Source organism: Xiphophorus maculatus, chromosome 16 (genome assembly GCF_002775205.1).
Source record: "Xiphophorus maculatus strain JP 163 A chromosome 16, X_maculatus-5.0-male, whole genome shotgun sequence".
NCBI classification, from domain to species: Eukaryota; Metazoa; Chordata; class Actinopteri; order Cyprinodontiformes; family Poeciliidae; genus Xiphophorus; species Xiphophorus maculatus.
In genome coordinates, this window is record NC_036458.1 from 24,880,236 (window position 1) to 24,900,045 (window position 19,810).

General features: G+C 41.0%; 3 protein-coding genes and 1 long non-coding RNA gene across 7 annotated transcripts in view; 1 reads left to right on the plus strand and 3 right to left on the minus strand.

Annotated features, from left to right (window-relative positions):
- Positions 1–19,810, minus strand: part of LOC102235520 (homeobox protein Hox-B3a) — a 70,019-nt gene that overhangs the window by 45,883 nt on the left and 4,326 nt on the right. For 2 of the 3 annotated variants that reach the window (XM_023348845.1, XM_023348842.1), the window contains exon 1: positions 4,038–4,211. The exons of the other annotated variant lie outside the window; for it this stretch is intronic. The gene's annotated coding sequence lies outside the window, so the exon portion shown is untranslated. Of the gene's footprint in view, positions 1–4,037; positions 4,212–19,810 lie in introns of those variants that run through there. 3 annotated transcript variants of the gene reach the window in all.
- Positions 4,306–19,650, plus strand: LOC111611626. 2 transcript variants are annotated; one of them, XR_002754130.1, is made up of 2 exons: positions 4,306–4,724; positions 17,346–19,650. It is a non-coding gene; the product is annotated as an uncharacterized LOC111611626 (long non-coding RNA). The 2 variants fall into 2 exon arrangements; XR_002754131.1 differs by lacking the exon at positions 4,306–4,724 and adding an exon at positions 8,470–8,558.
- LOC102229278 (homeobox protein Hox-B5a-like) lies at positions 6,095–10,316 on the minus strand. Its single transcript, XM_005811917.2, has 2 exons — positions 7,901–10,316; positions 6,095–6,698 (listed from the first exon to the last, which is right to left on the minus strand). The coding sequence occupies exons 1-2, from the start codon at positions 8,568–8,570 to the stop codon at positions 6,451–6,453; spliced, it is 918 nt and encodes a 305-aa protein (XP_005811974.1). The 5' UTR covers positions 8,571–10,316; the 3' UTR covers positions 6,095–6,450.
- Positions 12,861–17,347, minus strand: LOC102229016 (homeobox protein Hox-B6a-like). The gene is made up of 2 exons (XM_005811916.3): positions 14,796–17,347; positions 12,861–13,493 (listed from the first exon to the last, which is right to left on the minus strand). Exons 1-2 carry the CDS (start codon positions 15,334–15,336, stop codon positions 13,213–13,215), a joined length of 822 nt encoding a protein of 273 aa, XP_005811973.2. The 5' UTR covers positions 15,337–17,347; the 3' UTR covers positions 12,861–13,212.

Below are 19,810 nucleotides of genomic sequence, written 5' to 3' on the forward strand. Positions count from 1 at the left end.
AGTATATCTATACATGTTTCTAAGGACCATTTCTTCAAAATTAAGAATCACCCCATTCTAGTTTGAGTGGTTCTAAAACAAATGTTGGCCAGTGTGAACATGACATGCAGCCTAACACCTGTACCTGCCTGCATGTCACTGAACTCCCTCCCTCCGCCAGCCTCTCTCTCTCTGTCTCTCCTGTCTCAAACTGCATCAAGAGGAGCCGTTCTGCTTTTGTCACTAGGTTGGGAAGGAATGAAAGGTCAGACCTTCACCTCTACTTCGCCTCCCTCTATTATTTCTGTCATGAGTAACGTAACCTCTCACTACCTCCGCTCCCCTGACTTCCCCTCCTCCTGTTTTTGCCTTTGACATAGTGCGAGTGGTGGAGAGTGGAGCGAGTTAGAGTGGTGAGGGTGGAACTACCGCATGAGGGCGAACTTTTGACCCTTCAACTCTGAACTTTTTGCTGGTAGCCCCAGCAGCGAGTCATGTAGCCCTGCTGATAACAGCTCCCCCTTTTTCTTCACCAGGGGCAGGAAGACGGGAGTAGAGAGGAAACGATGATAGTAAAGGACAGACATTCACATGCTTTTCTAAACATCTACTTTTAAAAATTCTCAGCAAACTAAGATTGATCAACATGAAACACACTATTCACGAGCTTATGCGACTTTTTCCCTTCTAATTGGTGGCATTAGAGAAACACTACCGTCGGACTTTGCAATTAATCGGTAAGCAGTACTAAAAAATAACAAAAGGTGCAGAAAGACCGCACAGGGCTTAAAGTTATTGCCAGCTGGCGGCTTAAGGGTTTGATGGGGGTGGCGGAGGGACTGGAGGGGTGGGGGCGGGGTAGCATCCCAAGCAGGTTGGGCTGTTTCCAGTTGTCCTCGTGGTCTGAAGCGAGCTCTGGTGGTGGTGAGGAAGAGCTGCATCTTGTAAGCAGTTTTTATATATATAATCATATAGGAGACAAGGCACTACAGATCGTTGTCAAGACAAGCTGCTTCTCTCTCTGATAAAAAGTTTCCTGTTAACACTATAAAGTCGACAACTGTGTGAAGCATTAACCCATCCTCTGAGAACACGAGAACATGTTTTTTTCTGAAGCTTATGCAAAAATTAAATGCATCGACTTAAAATATGTCTCATTTAATGGTCACATAAATAGATCAAAAGCCTTTTTATTTATTGTCAGACCTGATTGAGTTGTTGTTGACAATGTTTACTCAGCCAGACAAGAGGAAGTTTGCTGTTTGTCTCACACCCTCCTGACATCTGATTTGGAAAGAGAGGGCACTTCTGAAAGCAGCCAACTGTTAATACCTTTCCCCCATGTTAGTAGAAGCTTTCTCTCGACTTTGCGCCTGCGCAGGAGTCTTCGTTGTCTTGCTCGGCTCGAGCCCGTCTGCTGACCTCGCGGTGACTCCGTCTCGTTCATTATTCATGAGTCCTGACCGAACTTTTCACCCCTATCAGTGTCCAAAGGCCATCACGCCTGACGTATGGGTCTCTGAGCACGCGAACTGTGACGTTTTGGAATCAACAGAATATTGTCAAATGCCAGATGAAACGCAGGACTGAAACACTGACAAGAGATTCTGGCCCAGGAGACAAACAGCAGCAAAGAAGGAGAATAGGAGGGTGAGGTAAAAGGAGGACGGCTAACAAATCTCTAATCGTTGAGCTTCCTTTGTCTGCAGTGAACAGACCTCTGTATCCAAAATGAACGAAAATACTTCAGACATTTAAAAGATTTCTTGAACAGAGTACACTTTTTGTAAAACACAAAACGAAATACAAACCCTGGTCATTTACCTGTTTCACTTCCTCTGAAGCCCGAAAGCAGTTAAACACAACAAGATGCATCCCACAGGAAGCCCACAACTCTCCCTAACACATCAAACACACGCCTTCTGCAAAGCCTGGCAATGAAAGGTCAGTTTCATTAGTTCCTAACTCCACTCTTCATCACCATCACAAAATAGGCCCGTCTGACAGCTTCAAACAAGCAGCAAGCCCATACACATAATGTACATAATGCACAACAGCTAAAAACAGCTCTTTTGAGTGGAGCTGCCCTATGTACATAAATGACAAACTGATCACACACAGAGCAAAAAAAAAAGGAGCTCAGTTCATTCTTGTTCATTTCAAGTTTTCCTAAATCTCCCAGAATGGAGAGACATGTATGTTTCTACCAGCCTGAGCGCCGCGGGGAGCTGAAAGAGCTGAAAGAGCTGAAAGTGTGAGGAGAGCTGTGTGGGAGTAGAGCGGCAGGGGCCGGAGGCCGCGGACCACGGTCCTGTATCATCATTAAAGGGAGGAAGCTGATGAAAAATGGAATAGGGAGTTTTTTTTGGCTTCCTGTTTACTGCACTGAAACTTCCTCAAGGACCCGGGCCAGTCCCAAAACGCGTTCCGTACTTATGGGCCATTTCACCGAGCCTCAAACATTTTCACATAGAAATGAAAAATCCCCTTTTAGATTGCATACATGCAAAACTGAATATTGTTTCATGAATTTATTTGATAATCCATTAGTTTATATTAACACTGACAACACTTCCCAATAATTATAGTTGCTAATAATTGCAGTTGTATTGCAAAAACTGTATGTCGAGAATCTGCAACTTAATTTTGTCATTGTAAACAAAGAACCTTTTGTTTTATATTCAAAGATCAACGGAAGCAGAGTAATGAGCAAAAAGTAACAACAGAGAAAAATCTGTAATTTTATATAAATCTGTAATATATATATATATATATATATATATATATATATATATATATATATATATATATATATATGGCGTGTATATAGAGTGTGTGTTATTTTAAGCGACAGTAACACACACACACACACACACACACACACACACACACACGGTTATATTATGTGTAATCGTCTTTAATTAATGATCAACAATTCATTTAAATAGTTTAACTGCTGCTAAAACAGGAGCTTTGCTGAAATTCTGGAGGTTGTTCACCAAGGCAGGACCCGTTTCATTCGCAAACGTGTTTAAATATGAGTAAACATTTTATCAATGTTTGTGAAGTTTTGATATCTGCTATTGATGTCATGGAAACATATTTTGCTGGTAAATACATGAAATTAACTCAGTCCATATTTACTGCGGTTCTTTAAGTTGGCACTGTTCCTTTAAGTTTGACATTAAATGCGGTTGGATTCCCGGCTGTACAAGTCAAGAAGAATTTAGCATCGTTATTTTTTTTATTTTTACTTTTTGTTTTTTTGTAATAGAGACAAAAATAATCTCAGGTCTAGAGTTGTATTTGCGAATGTGTGTTTAGGTTTGTGTTACTGTGGGTTAGAATGTGTTTATGCGTTCAGAATGAAACATATCCCAGCAGGTTTCAGATGGAGAACCTTGAAATGTTTGCGTCAAGTTCTCATTTTTTACGTTTCACACCCAGACTGGCTGGGTGTGAAATCGCTTCTTCCCATTGACGCAGGTCACTAAATAGTGCGATCTTTATGAATGCAGAGATGTGAATATTTTTTACAATTCTCAATTCTTATCTTAAACAGCTTAGCGCACAAGATGATTGTGCATTAAAACTATTGATCAGGTTGGCCGAGAAGAAGCTGGGATCAGATTTTCGGTTTGTTTTGTGCCACCAAAAATGCGATCATCTTCTTACACTTTTGTTCTAATTAACTTTATTTCCTTTAAACGAATTCTTTGAAGTAGATCTCCGAATATTTAATTACAAATTGAATAAAGGAAAAAAAACATGTCTAAAACCTCAACCAGGTGCTTGCATCTACAGGCCAGATTTATAGATTACAAGTTAAAGGGACGCGTGTCTACAGATAGCAGCGCTCCAACCATTTCAGTTTTTCTCCATCTGGTACCTCAGGACCTTCGCAGCCTCATCAGCAGGTGTCACATGTACCTGAAGTCCACCGGAGCTGGTGGCCGCTCCAAACAGGAGTACTGCTCACAGTGAGTGACACGTTAATTACACAGCCCCATCTCCCACTTTACCAAACACACCCCTCTCTCTACTAAGCTCCCACTTACCGGGAGGCGTTATTCCACTCACTGTGCGTCCTGACTCTCCTTCCCAATGCTCTTCCCAGAGTCCACAGCAGACCACAGCAGAGATCTCCGGACTCCAAGTCTGAACTAGAGCAAGAACAGCTGCGGCTAATAGAGGCTTGTTCTCTCTCTATCCCCCTTTCTTTCTCTCTTTTTCACTGTCACACACTCACAGACACACACACACACACACACACACACACACACACACACACACACACACACGCAAGCGCACACACTGCATCTTTGCCTGTGTCTCTACTTTACTGACCCCTTTAGGATCCACACAAAGCCGTTAAACCGTCACTTGCTTTCTAGAATGTGAAATACATAGTACATTGTCAACTCCCCTAAACCATAAAACTAACTTTATGGACCCCACGTGACCAGAGGAGAGCCAGTGAGAGGAATCAGAACAGATTTTTACGATCCAACTTGGAGATAAAAACCCTCATCTGTTTGACACGTAAATGTCAATCCTGCCTCCATTTTATAGTGTGGCCCAAACCAGGAAGGGGTTAGTTTAAAAATCTATGCATGTCTTCATACACCAACGCATACAGACACGAAAAAGAGCCAGGAGATTGTGTCCTGATGAGCCTCGAAGAAGGACCCATTTGACTACCGAGTAGTTCAGAATGAAAAGCAGGGGAACTGCACCAGCAGTCGGTGAGTTTAAAAGTTCATTCGGTTGTTTACAAGTGGAAACCAGGAGAAGGTAACTTAATTTCTTTGGGAGCAGCATCCGTTCAAGGCGGAAAAGGCTGAAACGTGACGCATTTGTCCACCGCCGATCATTTGTTATTGTATCCGCTTTAGGGCAACAGAGAAGAAAACTGCCCCGTTTTGACCAGCTGGTTGTGTGTTTTGCTGTGTATTTTCTGCAGCTTTGTGCTAGAATGCCGCCTTGATCCATGAAGATGCTTCCATGGACTTTCTAGGCACCAAGACAGGCCTGCAAAATAGAGAAGACTGTTAGGACAATTCGATGTACAGATATAATATTCTGGCTGAACGCAAAATATCAGACATTGATTATGTAATAATTATATAACTACCGTGACGTTTTGGTGTAAAAATGACGTAGGTGTGTAAACGTTTTGGAGAGAGCTTGGCACCACAGCACGTTTCGTTTCCTTGATTGTAAACCGAGGCCTTATGCTGTCCGGTCTGGATTGCAGTGAGAAACTTTATTCATAATTATGTTTTTCTCAATGTTACAAATAACTACAAAAAGCTCACTGACAGAGTTTACAGGGACACATTACTACACAGATTTAACACATCCACGCACTCACGTAAAGTAACCGCAAACAGTAAAACAGTCAAAATGTCGCTATATCTGTGTACATCAAATATGACATATCCAACAAATCAACAAATTACAATAACAACAATATGGCACAGTTGTACTTATTTCAATTATATATACAGCAATAAGAACGGATAGAGACGCGAATGCCAATTTGTTAACAAACAAATACACATATTCACACACATCGACGTACTCTCATTCACAAACACGCTCGCGCGAACATTTCTCCTTCTTCCACAGTAAATATGAGTGCAGATGTCAGTGATGTAGTAACAACACTGTGACAAGGTGAGTGGACGGGAGGAGGATGCAGATTTAAACAAGTAGGGGTTGAGTTTCAGTGGGTGGAAATAACTTAGAGGACCTATTCAAGAGTTGAGGTTGCAATAGAAAGAACATTATTACCAACAGTAATATAATCCACTGGACAAGTGAAATAATGTCAGACACACATCAGACACACCATACAGATAGTACGGCTGGGAAGGAAGACCTAAAGTCGGTCAATCGGTATTTTGTATAACTATACACGCAATCACACACACACACGCACACCATACACGCACACGCATAAATTATATATATATATATATATATATATATATATATATATATATATATATATATATATATATATATATATATATATATATATATATATATATATATATATATATATATATATATATATATATATATATATATATATATATATATAATGCTTGTGTGTTGGCTGTCAGTTCATTAGAGTACCAGTCATTATTCCTCTGTGGCCCTGAAACACCGCTATAGTCATCGAATGAAAAGTGCTGCACTGCTGTACTGTATACAGCTTCTAATCTGAGAACATACATTGTTTTATAAATCAAAAGTTGACGTCTCGGTTTATCCTGGACTATTTTCTTCATTGCTCTGGTTTTTCTCCAGTCCCGTAGGCCTTCTTCTTTAGTTTCTATGTTGATGTTCTTTTTGGTTTTTATTATTTCTTTGCGCTGTCTGTCCTGTTTGCCTCCCTCCCTCCAGTCTTAGATAACAAGTCATCGAGCTGAACGACCAGGTTCTTTGAAAGGGATTTTACTCCTACGGTTGGAAGGCGCTGCCAGCCGCGGCCAAAGTCATGCTTTTCAGCTTGTTATCCTTCTTCCACTTCATCCTCCGGTTCTGAAACCAGATCTTGATCTGTCGTTCTGTGAGACAGAGTGCGTGAGCAATCTCGATGCGCCGCCGCCGCGTTAGGTACCGGTTGAAGTGGAATTCCTTCTCCAGTTCCAGAGTCTGATAGCGGGTGTACGCTGTCCGCGCCCGTTTCCCGTCCGGGCCCGTCATATCTGAGGGGTTTGGAAGGAACACAACGCTGTTAGGACAGAGGGCCCCATGTGTGACAAAAAGAAAAATGAAAAAGAAAACGAGCATCTTCAGACAACATGTTTGGGGCAATAGGCAACATTTAGAGCCTATTGGATGCTCATTTTTTCAGGTTCACTCTGGTTTTACACAGCGGCTTTGTAAAGACAAGGTGTGGCCCTAAATAATCAAACTTCTGTTTAACTGCATCTGCCATTGTAGCTACAGGTGTTTGCATCACTGTGCATAAACTAAACAGTAAGAGCACAGCAGGAAAAAAAAGTGCAGGCAAAAGTGCTATTAACAGGAACAAAAAAAGATCTTCCCTTCTTATGAATTCTATTTATTACATTTAAATTATATTTCTTCAATACTTTAATTTTTCCTTTAAATCTGTCTACTTTTTTAAAGATTACCCTCACCCAACACGTCCCTCCGTTCAAGATCCCTTAAGGGTTTTATTGCCCCGTCCTCTGCCTCATCTTTTAAAAAAGTTTCCACACCTAATAAAGGCCGACTTTTTAAACGGACAGCCACCTTTAAAGCCTGGACATATTCTCATTCTTTGTTTCTCTGCTGCTTTTTTCCTCACCCAGTCCTGTGTGTACTCCCCGGCATGTTGGGCTTTGCAGACCAACTCGTCTTACCTTTGACAGATTTATGACGTTTTTGTGAGTCTTAAAAAAGGCAAAGCGACAGAAGGGACAATAATCCCAGCAGAGCTTCCAAGGTGCAATGATAAAAGGGAGTTGGGTCATCATGCAAGAATTTTGCGTCTGATAAAGCAACCTGTCCTCTTTAGTTGGGCTGCAGTTTTCAATTAGAATTCAGTTAGCGGGAAAATGAAATCTTGCAAAAATGAAGACACCAATAACCGTGGCCCGTTTTGTCATTTGTCTTTACAAATGACAAAACGGCGCAGGCCCAAGATACCTACAGGACGCAGACAAAAGGGAAAAATGTTGCTGTTTGTCAAACATTTTATAATTTTCATTGTACTCAAATTATATGAAAGCTTCCTGTCGCTAAATATTTTGTGTAGATGGAAAGAAACAGTGACTCCCTAAATAAGCTCCATAAGCTGGAATCTAACTTCACGTCTATTACAGGCTCTCCGCAAAGCTTTCAGTGTAAACTTCTAACATACAAATAAGTGTAAACTGTAAAGCCAAGAGTCAGAATGTACCATGGCTAATGTGCAGTTTTCTCATCCAAGGGAAAATCTGGGGTGTCTGCGCGTCGCTGCCCATACTGCCAGCAGCTGATCCCGCCGGGCTGCCTTCCTGTTTCTGAACAGCTTGCGAGTGCCCGGTTTTGGGCCGTGGATTACTGCCGTGACTGGCTTCCCGAGGAAGGAGCAGGTCCTCGCTGTCTGGTGAAGCGTCTTCAATCTCTGTGAAGCGCCGCGCCGCGCCGCCGGCCATCGTGGGTGAACACAGGTTTGGAGAGCTGAGGTTGCTGCTTCCTGGTTGCTCTGAGGGGGGAGACGATCTCTGTGTGCCCAGTTTGCTGTTCTCACGACCGCCTGCCAAGAGAGAATTTCCCGGGGGAGCAAGCGAGCAACTGACCGGCTGTCTGAAGCCGAAGCCCCTGGAGTCCTCGACCGCCGAGCCTCCACCGAAGTGTCCTCCGGTGTTTGCGGCTCTGCTGCCCCCCCCTCCTCGGCTGGTTACGGTCAGATCCATGCCATTGTAGCTGTAGCCATAAGAGCCAGTCGCATGGTGCATTGTGGCAGAGGAGGAGTCCCTGTACGTCCCGCTGTTCATTGCGCCGTTGCTGGCTCCATAATTTAGCAGCTGATAGTCGGGGCCATTCGGGTAGCGCCCTGAGAACGAGTTTACAAAGTAAGAACTCATTTAGTTGTTTTACAGAGTACAGGCTAACAACTGAGTAGTCGGGAGGAGGGGGGCTTGATTTGTTAGATTTCTCTAGGTCGTTATAACGCGGGTACTTTCAACGATTTATGATGTATTAGTGAATTATGGCGTTGCACTGTACTTCGTTTTTAGCTATGCGCCGTCCAAATATGGGGGTGGGGTGGCGATTGTGTGTGCCTCTTGGATCTAAATGTGTGTATGCGTGTATGTGTGTGTGTCATGGGGGAGGTGAGGGGTGAGGTGAGGGAGGAGACAGAGAAAGAAACAAGGAAGGAGGGGGTGTGGTCACGTGATTTTGCAGACCACTCGTAAATTCTCGCAGATGACTTTGCAGAGGTAATTCAGGCTCTGAGGTTTCTAATGATAAAGGCTTGGGCGGGGGAAAGCTGCCGCTCCTCTTCTCCCTCTTCGCGCATCCTTTTTTTCGGCTAAAAGAGGTGCTGGGGTGAATTAAGAGCGCCACCTACTGCAAATATAATTTATTGCACTTATTGGGAGGACTGGGAGAAGAGCAGAGTGAAAAACTAATGGTACTTTCAAACGGGTCATATTGGGTCATTATAAAACTACAAATTCCTTCCACACGTGTCCTCATCTTCCCACACTGACACCGTGGAATGAGTTCCACCAGTCTGACCTGTTAACTGACCTTTAGAGAGGCAAGACGAAACAAAAATACTCAACAATACTTTATATACACGCAGACTAAAGACCACACGCTGCAGTCTACTTCCCTATGTATTATTATTATTATTATTATTATTATTATTATTATTATTATGGTTCTAACCGGAATAATCACAATAATCACGAAGAGATTACGTAATCGAAATACGACTAGAACTGTAGCTTTATTATAACGTGCATCTAATAATAATAATAATAATAATAATAATAATAAAGGAATGTTTCGAAAACTATTGAAGTAACATAAATGTGTAAGTGAGCAAGTTACTTATGCAGGATCTTCCTTTTTGTTCCCTTTTTAAGAATTATTACAACATTCTCCTCATCAGCTGCACACGGTATTCATAACTTTTTCATGATGTATCTTTCTTAGTAAAAATAAATAAATAAATAAATAAATAAATAAATAAATAAATAAATAAATAAATAAATAAAAAACACCCTAAAGTGTTTTAACGTACCAGAGAATCAGTTCGTGCATGAGCAATAAACCAATCTCTTCCATGACTTGTACAGGAAAACATATTTACTATACTAATATTTCACACAACTTTATAAAAGATTTTTTTAATCATCTTTTTTTCCGTCCTTCTTTCCAGTGCTATGGACATGGCGCCCTCCTTTCTAAGCTTTTCTCTGCTTTCTCCTCAGCTGCAGTCGTGGAATGTTAAACCTGATCTCTGTTAGCCACACCGGGTAGAAATCTACTGATTTATGATTTGTTGATTCCTGGGTTAGGATGTATTACAGGCCACAGTGCCTGTGTGCGTCTGAGTTGGCCTCAGCATGCAGAGTGTTCATGCTTTCTTGCAACTCTGACACTCTGGTTAGAGCAGGGAATAGAGCAGAGATTCCACTTTTTCTTTTGTTTGAATGGAAATCAAAAATTGATCCTGTTTTATAGGCAGTTATAGGCCGCAGTCCAGACACCCAGCTGCTGTGAGACAATGTTAAAATGTAGGTACGGATGAATAATTACCATTATCTAAGCTTAATAATAATAATAATAATAATAATAATAATAATAATAATAATAATAACAATAATAATAATAATAATAATAATAATAATAATAATAATAATAATAATAATAATAATAATAATAATAATAATAATAATCAATTATTTTTAGTTGGTCTATATTTTTTCTGGACAACAGAGTGAAGGAATTCAAAGTTGAGAAGTTTCAGGTCAGGCAGTAAGAAAACAGCTGAAAACAGATTTCACACAATTTCGCCGTTACACGTCATCTATTCCCACTTTTAATTTCTTAATCTTTCTCAAATTGTGAAGGAAGTCCAACACTGCTACTGAATCTTCATGCATAGAGCAACCTATCTAAATATCTTGGCACATTCTTTGTAGACAAACTCCTCATCTGTAACATTCTCATATGTTAAGACACTATTCCCTTTTAGAATTGTTTTAGCTGCAACTGTAATTTTGAATCTTAATGAACATTTTGTGATACAAGCTTACTCCTACAAACTCTTTTTTAATTTGGCAAGGGAGAAATGTATAACAAGCCGATGCTAAACCCTGTTTCCAACATCCAACTGGTGATGTACATTGCATGTCCTAGTTTGACTCACAGGAAAACTGTTTCTGCTCTACACCGTCTTTCGCTGTCTTATTGTTTTTGAGCACCTCTTAAGATGGTTCACTTTCAAAGTCAAAGATGGAATGAGTGAAACTAAAAAAGGCTTGTTGAATTTAAACAACAATGAATCCCAGTTCTCATCCTACTGGGGGTAGGAGAAGAGTGTGAGGGGGACACAGCTGCTACCTGTGGCTATTCATGTTCACATTCTTCTCACCGACAGTGAAACATCTTTTATTTAGCTGTGATATTTATTATATGATATAATATGTCTCGTAGTAAACATGACAATATTTGTTAAAAAAAATATAAAAACTGAACCATAACGAATAAATTTTTCCCTGTTAAAACATGTTAATGCAATGGGTGAAACACTTTTTAACTCCTTATTTGTTTTCAACTAAGTATGGGATTACTGCAATAAAAAACAATATCCATAATCCTACTGTTATTATATAATTACATGACAAAGTTTTATGTCAAAGAAGATGAGAAGTGGAATTGGGAACTGAACACATTCTGATTGTCTGTGATCCTGTTTAGGTTCTTATGCAGAAGCGTCACATGAGATGAAGACAGAAACTATTTGCTTTATTTTTGACTATGTGCTGCAGCAGCGAAACTCAAATGGAGGTCAGTTCGCCGGTCACTCTGGGGACAGGCACAGTTCAAAAGGTCACCAGGACATTGTCCACTTTGTTTGGGTGCCGTGTGTGTGTGTGTGTGTGTGTGTGTGTGTGTGTGTGTGTGTGTGTGTGTGTGTGTGTGTGTGTGTGTGTGTGTGTGTGTGTGTGTGTGTGTGTGTGTGTGTGTGTGTGTGTGTGTGTGCAATGTGTCTGGCTGGCCTGCTTGAGGACAGGTCAGCTTTCTCTGCCTGGCTCTGCTCATTAATTAGTTCACGCCGCCGTCACTTCCCCTGCAGAGCATCCCACCTAACTGGCCCTGCACAGCGCAGCCTCGGACCTCCAGCCCCGGCAATAGAACCTCCACTCCCAACGTTACCCCCGCGCCTTAAATGTGTTGCATGTTTCTCACTTAGCCTACATGAAAAAGGCTAAAAGGTTTATTAGTCATCCACGTGAACGGACAAAAAGCACTAAATCTTGAAATAAACCTGTTTTCAACCTTACAGTATGGAAGTACTTTGTTAGAGTTGGTTAATAAATCTGCCAACATGCATCCCTATGCTCAAAAAACAAAAAAAAAACACGAAAAAGAAAAAAAAACATTGCATACACTTCTTTAAAGTTTATTGTACATTTCTCATAGGTAGTATACTTACTTGACAAAAACACGAACAGAAAGCAACACATTTAATCAAATTTACAATTCCCTGAAGGTGTTTAGGTAGTTTGGAGAAAAAAATCAGTAGGTCAACACCTCCGCGCACTTTTTGTACAACCAAGTGGAAAAGTAATAATGGCTGAAAACGACCGTTAAGACCTTCCAAGTTGAATAATTGTCACAATACGAAAAGAACACCTCCTTGACTAAATCTGTATACTTTAGCTACAATATGTACACCATATGACATATGTCCACTCCTTTCCCTTCCCGTGTTTTTAGTACGTGTGGAACACGATCCCAGGTTGAGCCGAAGACACCGCACAACATACAGCCAACAGAACAAAGGACCAAACCGGAAAGCGTGCCGGGCAGATATAAAAACAAAATAAAAAAATCCATAAACGATATAACTTAGGTAGGTTTTGGAATGCTACAAATCACGTTTTTTTTGTTGAGACACCATAAACGTCATAACCCACCATTTATCAGCACTGCGGCAACAAACGATCTGAGCCAGAAGCGACAATATTACCTGAAGCTTCATTTTTATCCTGAACTTACATGGAAAACAACCCGATATGCAGAGAGAGAGGAAAAATATATATATGTATTTTTGGGTATATATATATATATATATATATATATATATATATATATATATATATATGAACTGGTAATTTCTATTTCTTTATTGCTTTATCTACTTTCCATGGCTGCCACTCTGCCTAGCCTCCTAAAGTTTCAGCATTTAGTAAATATGTAGGATTTAGGAGAGTGCATTTTTTCTGTTTTTAAAGTATAGAAGAAGAAGCAGCTCCAGATCTAAAGTGGGTCAGAACGTTGTTTTCACTGAGACAGCGCTTAGAGACTCTTTTTAGAGAAAGTAAAGCATCTCGTTCCTTTTTGTGATCCACACGGCTGAGCTGTCAGACGGAAACGACCGGAGCGGTGGGCTCACAAAATGTCCACACCTAAAAAACACATTGGAGCATGAATTTTCTTCCATCCTTCTCTTGCTTTTAATGTCTCACGTCATTTTCTTTTCTTTCACTCCGTCCGTTTCTCTTCTTCATCTGTACCGTTTAGAGTGAAAGAGGAGGAAGAGGAGGAAGAAGATGAGTTAATGAGCTTGTTCTCCTTCTTCCACTTCATTCTCCGGTTCTGGAACCAGATCTTAATCTGACGCTCCGTGAGGCAGAGCGCGTGCGCAATTTCGATGCGCCGTCGCCGCGTGAGGTACCGGTTGAAGTGGAATTCCTTCTCCAGCTCCAGGGTTTGGTAGCGGGTGTATGTCTGCCGGCCGCGTCTTCCGGGGCTGCCGAAGGTGCCTAGCAGATAGAAAGAGACAAAATCACGAGAGGAGTTAGATTCCTCTAAGTATTTAAACCAAAGATTAAACACATGGCGCATTTCGCTGACAAGGACACTTGATTTCGGTTAAATATAAACCTTTCTCTCTTTTTTTATCATTTAAGGATCAGTTCAACGTTTCTTCTGTTAATTAAAGAACTATTTATAAGAGCAGAAGGCATCAGTAAATATAGTTATTTTTATTAAGAAAACCACTGAAAAATGTTCAAGCCACCACACTCTAAATCTCCAGATGACTTGCCTAAAAAGTTATCAACACTTTGATTTTGAATATATCAGAGAGAGAACATGTGGAAAATCACACCGTTGTAACAGAAACATGTAAAATAGAATTAAAATCACAGATAACCTGTTTCTTTTTTTGTGAATTTCGTTTTAGATGTAACTTTACATTAGACCTCTAGATTTCCTCTTCTTACAGTTTTTCATTTACTTGCTGTTTTTTCTACGTCTTTTCCAGTTAAGAATCTCTTGAACGGACCGTGTGCAACAGCAGCCATGAACCAGTGACTTTTCCTTAATCAATACCCAATATTCCATTTTCCTTCTTGTTAATATGAATATGTAGATTGCAATACAGCATCAGCACACGTGTAAATCTTGCTTTGATGTACTTCCCGCAACACTGACATTAAAAGTCACCCCGTCCTCGCTGTCGCTGCCAGTCCTGCATTTTCCCAGTGAAACGATCGTCGCACCTGTTTTGAATAATCTGTAGGCGATGCGCAGGGATTCATTATATTTAGTGCAAAACTGCATGATTGAATTTCAGAAAATCAAATGAATTTTTTTTTCATCAAAAACAGGAATTGTTTCAATCAACCGGATGAAAAACTGTTCTCTTAACGAATGATTTTTGTATTTTACCGTAAAGAAATGTTTTGCAATTTACACATTAAAATACTATAAATAATACCATTCAGGAAGAAGCAAACAAAATGAGCAAATGACAACAATATTGGTGTTCCTCCTGTCCCTCATTGAAATCAATGCCTGCCAGACTTTGCTTTAACAGCTTTAACTTAGCTGTCCCTGCCCGGTAGCTGCGTCAGTCAATAGGTCACAAAGTAACTGCGACGTTGAGCCAAACAAACCAGTTTTATGATGGACAATAAAACATCAATGCCTTGACTGACTGGTAAGCCAACAAACGAGCTTTATAAAGCAGCTCCAGTAAGAGGAGGAGGAAGAGGACGGAATAAGGCTGGCTGACAGAGGAAACAAAACGTCAGTTTAACAGGGAAGAAGAGAACACTCACCGTTGCATGCGTTCATCCGCTGCATCCAGGGATAAATCGGAGTTGGTGCTGTTTGCTTGTCATCCATGGATTCTCCAAATAGCCCCTTTGCTCCGAGCCCAGCGCACTCCATTTTGCGATGCATGCCGTCTTGGCTCAGAGCAAGTTGGTGTTCATCCAGACTGCAGGGATGATCCTTGTCTCGGTAGAAGTTCGTGGCCGCCGCAGCAGCCGCCGCTGCTGCTGTGGCGTAGTCACACGCACCAGGTCCGGTCGAGCCCCCAACTGCCACCCCCGTTACTCGGTGCCCACTGTACGCTCCGTTCGCAGCCTGCTGGTAGTAAGTAGAGGCTGGATAAGATTTCTCCTGGTGAGCGCTGTAAGCCACGGCCGCGGCCGCAGTGACAGCCGCTGCCCCTGGGTAATGTCTGAGCGGATGGTCCGCGTATCCCGATGAGTAAAGTGAGATCTGACCAAGGAATGGTTCTGCCGACGCCGTCTGGCCGCCTCCACCCGTTCCCGGTATCACCGGAAAAGAGGAGTTCACAAAATATGAACTCATTGGTAAAAGTGGGAAAGGAGAAGAAAGAGGAAAAGAAGAGAAGAGGGGAGCACAGGAGGGCACGTAACAAACACAACAACAATGATAACGCGATGAAGAAGAAGAAGAAGAAGGAGGAGTAGACCGAGACTAACGGTTCTTCCTCCCGTCCTCCTTCCTCTGCCTTCCCTGCCTGCACTTTATGATTTGTTGTGTTTTATAGCCCACAGTCCGACGGGCTGCTGCTGCTATCACTGAGTTTATCGCAGATTGGGAGGAGGGGTGAGGAGGGTGAAGCTGGGTGGCTGGGTGCCAGTGCTTTGGTAGTGTGAGGTGGGGGGCTCGGTAGCAAGAAAGAGTCTATGTGTGTGTATGGCACAGGAATTGGGTGAGGAGCATAGGGGGAGTCAGAGACCAGCTGACCAAACACTGACCAATGGGAAGCTCCTCTGCATGGCATTAGTTCACCTCATTTTTCCTTTCGTTTGGGAGAGAAGAGGAGGAGGAAGAGGAGGGGGTCTGGGAACTCCCGCGACCCTCTCCCCCCCCTCCATCCCTTTTTTCTTATTTCCCTACTTCAATCTCCCACTCCCGTTCTCCCTTTCTAATTGTCATTTCATTTCTCTTTCTAATCTTCCTGCAGCTCCCGGTGAGATTGCGCAATCACAGCGGAATTGTCCGCGCGTTAAATTGATTGTATCTCCTCTTGTGTGTCGTCCTTCATCTGATGTTGGACCCATAAAAACCGCAGCCAGCGCCTGCCAGCCCGACCGTGCGTGTGCACGTTTGGGCTGAAGCTTCACCGCCAGAGGAAACTGAGCACATATCCTTTGCACTTTGTGGATAATAGCCAACACATCGCGTCAGAATGAATTTGTTGTATGAATACAACATGCTGGACCGCACACGACTCGTGTATCATCCTGTATGTTTGCGTGTTGTTTGTAGGGATCTAAGTTAGCGTAGAATGGAGGCTCTTCTCCCTTCCTGTCATTTAGACGTTTGAATGTTTGGAATTGGTGGGCTGTGATTGTTCGCTGGGTTGATTTACATCCCGCTACTCTACGTGTGTGTCCTCTTCCACAAGCTTTCGTTATTCTTAATCAGAACAAATGCCGATCGAATGGCAATCTTCTGTAGAAGAACTGAATGTCTCGCTGCCTGTTCCATGTTCTGCTGTCTGAAATCGACATTGATTCAAAAACTTCCGCTTCAGTTTTTAGAATTGGTCATATGTGATCTATGTGAGCTGTGAATGATTATGTTCCTGAGCTGTGACACTGATTAGTCTGAAAGGTAAGAGGAGAAGAAGAAAAGAAACAGAAAAATCAATTTTTTATTCGTTTCAATGACACTGATTACACCAGCACTCTTTAAAATGGCAAAGGAATCAAGCAATTTACCCCAAAGTATATATTAGAATCTAACGAGAGACGTGAACAAATGACTGAATTCAAGTCCTCTAGATAACATGTAAATGAAATGTAAATACAAAAGAGGAACATTTTGGATTCTATTCAGCTATAGTTGACTTTGAGGTCTGACAAATAATTATTATTTTAACAGTGAGAATTATTGTTTTTTATGATTTCAGGAGTTCTGCGTGGAGGAGCATTCACAGCTAAAGATTAGACTGCCATATTTTACACTTCATCGTGCCTCATGTTTGTTTTGTCCGAACTCGGCATAACGAAATGAAAACTTAAATAAAATCAAAAGAACTATGTGTGGTACATGTACACTGCACATTAACACCACCACGTCACCTCACACACTCAGCACACACACTCAGCACACACACCACATCAGCAGACACCGATAATTTTCTTTGTTAAAATAAATAAAGACGGAAAGAAAGAAAGGAAGAAAAAAAAGAAAGAAAGGAAGGAAGGAGGAAAGAAAGAAAGAAAGAACAAAGGACAGAAGGAAAAATAGAAACTTTCAAGCCGAATGTGTGTCAGTGAGGTTGTAAAATAACCGCAACCATAAATAAGTCTTCTTCTCTGTGTCTCTCTTTGTTTCCTCCACAGGCTGCGGCTTGTCCCAGTGGCCAAACTACAGACAGTCCGACTGATAAATCGACACAAAGACTCTATTTTTTGCTTTTACTTTACTCTCCCACCCAGTGCATTCCCAAGAAGCCAAGTTCTTATTAAAGACGCCATTCAGAAATGTCTGGGAAGTTCAATAACTTCAGCCTAATTTTCGCGTTTCTTGCTGGACCACCTGAATTTGAAATTTGCAACCTTTCTTTTTAGCTTACTTTTTACTTTTTGACCTCCACCTCCCCTCTCCTGGCCTCTTTCTCGACCGTACTCCCTCTCTCCCCGGCAGGACGCTCTGTTTCCTCCCCGCTTTGTGGGAACGGGAAGCAGCCAAATTGTTTTGGAGCTGACTGGGGTCTAATCATTGATAAGCAGCGACTCTTGGAAAAGGACAGGGATGGCCTGCAGCCGGGGGACAGACAGGACGGTAACACTGTTATTGTATTAGCTATAATCCTTTTGCGTTAGTGGCTTTGGCACATCAAGCGGTCGGGTGGGTCATTTTAAAACCAGGAACAGATTCCACATAGTTCCATATTCCGACATCTAATTTAGTATTTACGGTGATGACGACAATAAGCAGTGATGTTAATTTTAAAACGTTAACATCGTTAATTATTGTGAAGTGAAATAAATCATCGGACATGCAGATTCAAAACAGGCCAACAGGTCAAATTTTTTTTTCCAACAAATGAGTCATCATTTAAAAAGTGAAAAGATGATGGATGACTCATTTGTTGGCAAACTAACATAAAGATTAATTTTAATTTATTTAGAAATGACTAATTCTTTACCTTTTCCTGTCAGTCTTTTCCAAACAGCGAAAATAAAAATCCAATCAGAACTTTTTCAACTTAACGAGCAACTTTGCAGATGCTGCTTGCTTGGCTTTTCTCGTGTTACAAACAGGCTACAGAATGCGAAAATGAACCAAAGTTACTCCAAAACAAAACTAATCAAAAAACCTAACAGGTCTGTCGCATGAAGCTATAATTGCAAGTCGGCATGGAGGGGCATCATGCGTCACTAATCTGTAATAAACTGCAAAAACACGGCAACAATAGTAAAACATTGAGTTCATTTAAATTAACCTTAAAAATCCAGGTATCTATACTTGACTTTTATTAACAATAACTGGAACATTCATTAATTCTAGTCTTCATTCCAATATTGTATGATGAGGATTTTGATTATTTTTATGACATTTGAGAAAATGTAATGTTTGTTGCTTAAATGTTGTTTTATGTTTTGTTTTTTTTTTTACCTGTAAAGCACATTTAACTGCCTGTTGATGAAATGTGTTATGTAAATAAACCTATATTGCATGAGGTTTATTTCAAATATAATAATGTATACAATTTTTTTATAAACCAATTTTATAAATTGTTAAAAAGGTTTTTGACCCAGTTATACAGATCATATAAAGAAATCCTCAGTCGATGAATGATTTCTGGTTTGTTGTGGCTGCTGACTTTAAAGCTGCTGATGTTCAGACCGTCTCAGGTTAACCGATAACCTCATTAAACTGGATTTCAAAACACGATTCTTTCATTTCAAGCCTTACAATCGGTGCGGCTTCCTACAGTAGTTAGTGCTGAAGAGACGCGTGTTGCAGTACAGACTGCTGTGTGTCGTTGCAGGTGTGTTGGACAGTCGGGAGGCAAAAATCATCAAACGGCAGAGAAATGGAGAGTTCTGCAAGCAGTTTGGAGCTTTTGGACCCAAAACAGCACCGTGTTTTCAGTAGCGCCAGCGGAAGGGGAGCATACAGTACCACTCTTTAGAAATACTTTCACTGTGCTGCCGTGTTCAACTCAGACTTGTCCTTCAGATCGACGCAGAGCCGTTTAACTGTTAGCCCAGCAGCTTTTTATTTACAATAAATGAATATATAAGTGAAGCACACTAAATATTATGGCTTTCATATTTTGCTGTGTCACTTCTATTATCTTACGTTAACAGGATATATCAATTATTATTATTATTATTATTATTATTATTATTATTATTATTATTATTATTATTATTATTATTATTATTATTATTATTGTTATTATTATCATTGTTGTTGTTGTTGTTGTTGTTGTTGTTGTTTTGTTGTGGATGGGGCTCAAACTGCATTTTCCTTGGCTAACGATTTACTTACGCACAGGATGTTAATGCATCTTGAGAAACGTTCAGCCATGACATGTTTTTTTTTTTTATCAGGTCTTTTTCCTTGGTTTAGACTGGAACGTGTGCAACATTATGAAAATAAAAACGCTTACATGTTTACAGTCTTGTCAATGTACTAGACGCTTCTGGGTTTGTTGTACATGCATGGAATTTCCGCGTAATATATAACTCTGTCATGCTTGTACTTTCTGAAATGTATCACAGTATTCGAGGGGGTTACGCACATGTGGAAGCTTTGGAGGCTGTCAGTGTGGGAAGCCGTCAATATTTAGCCT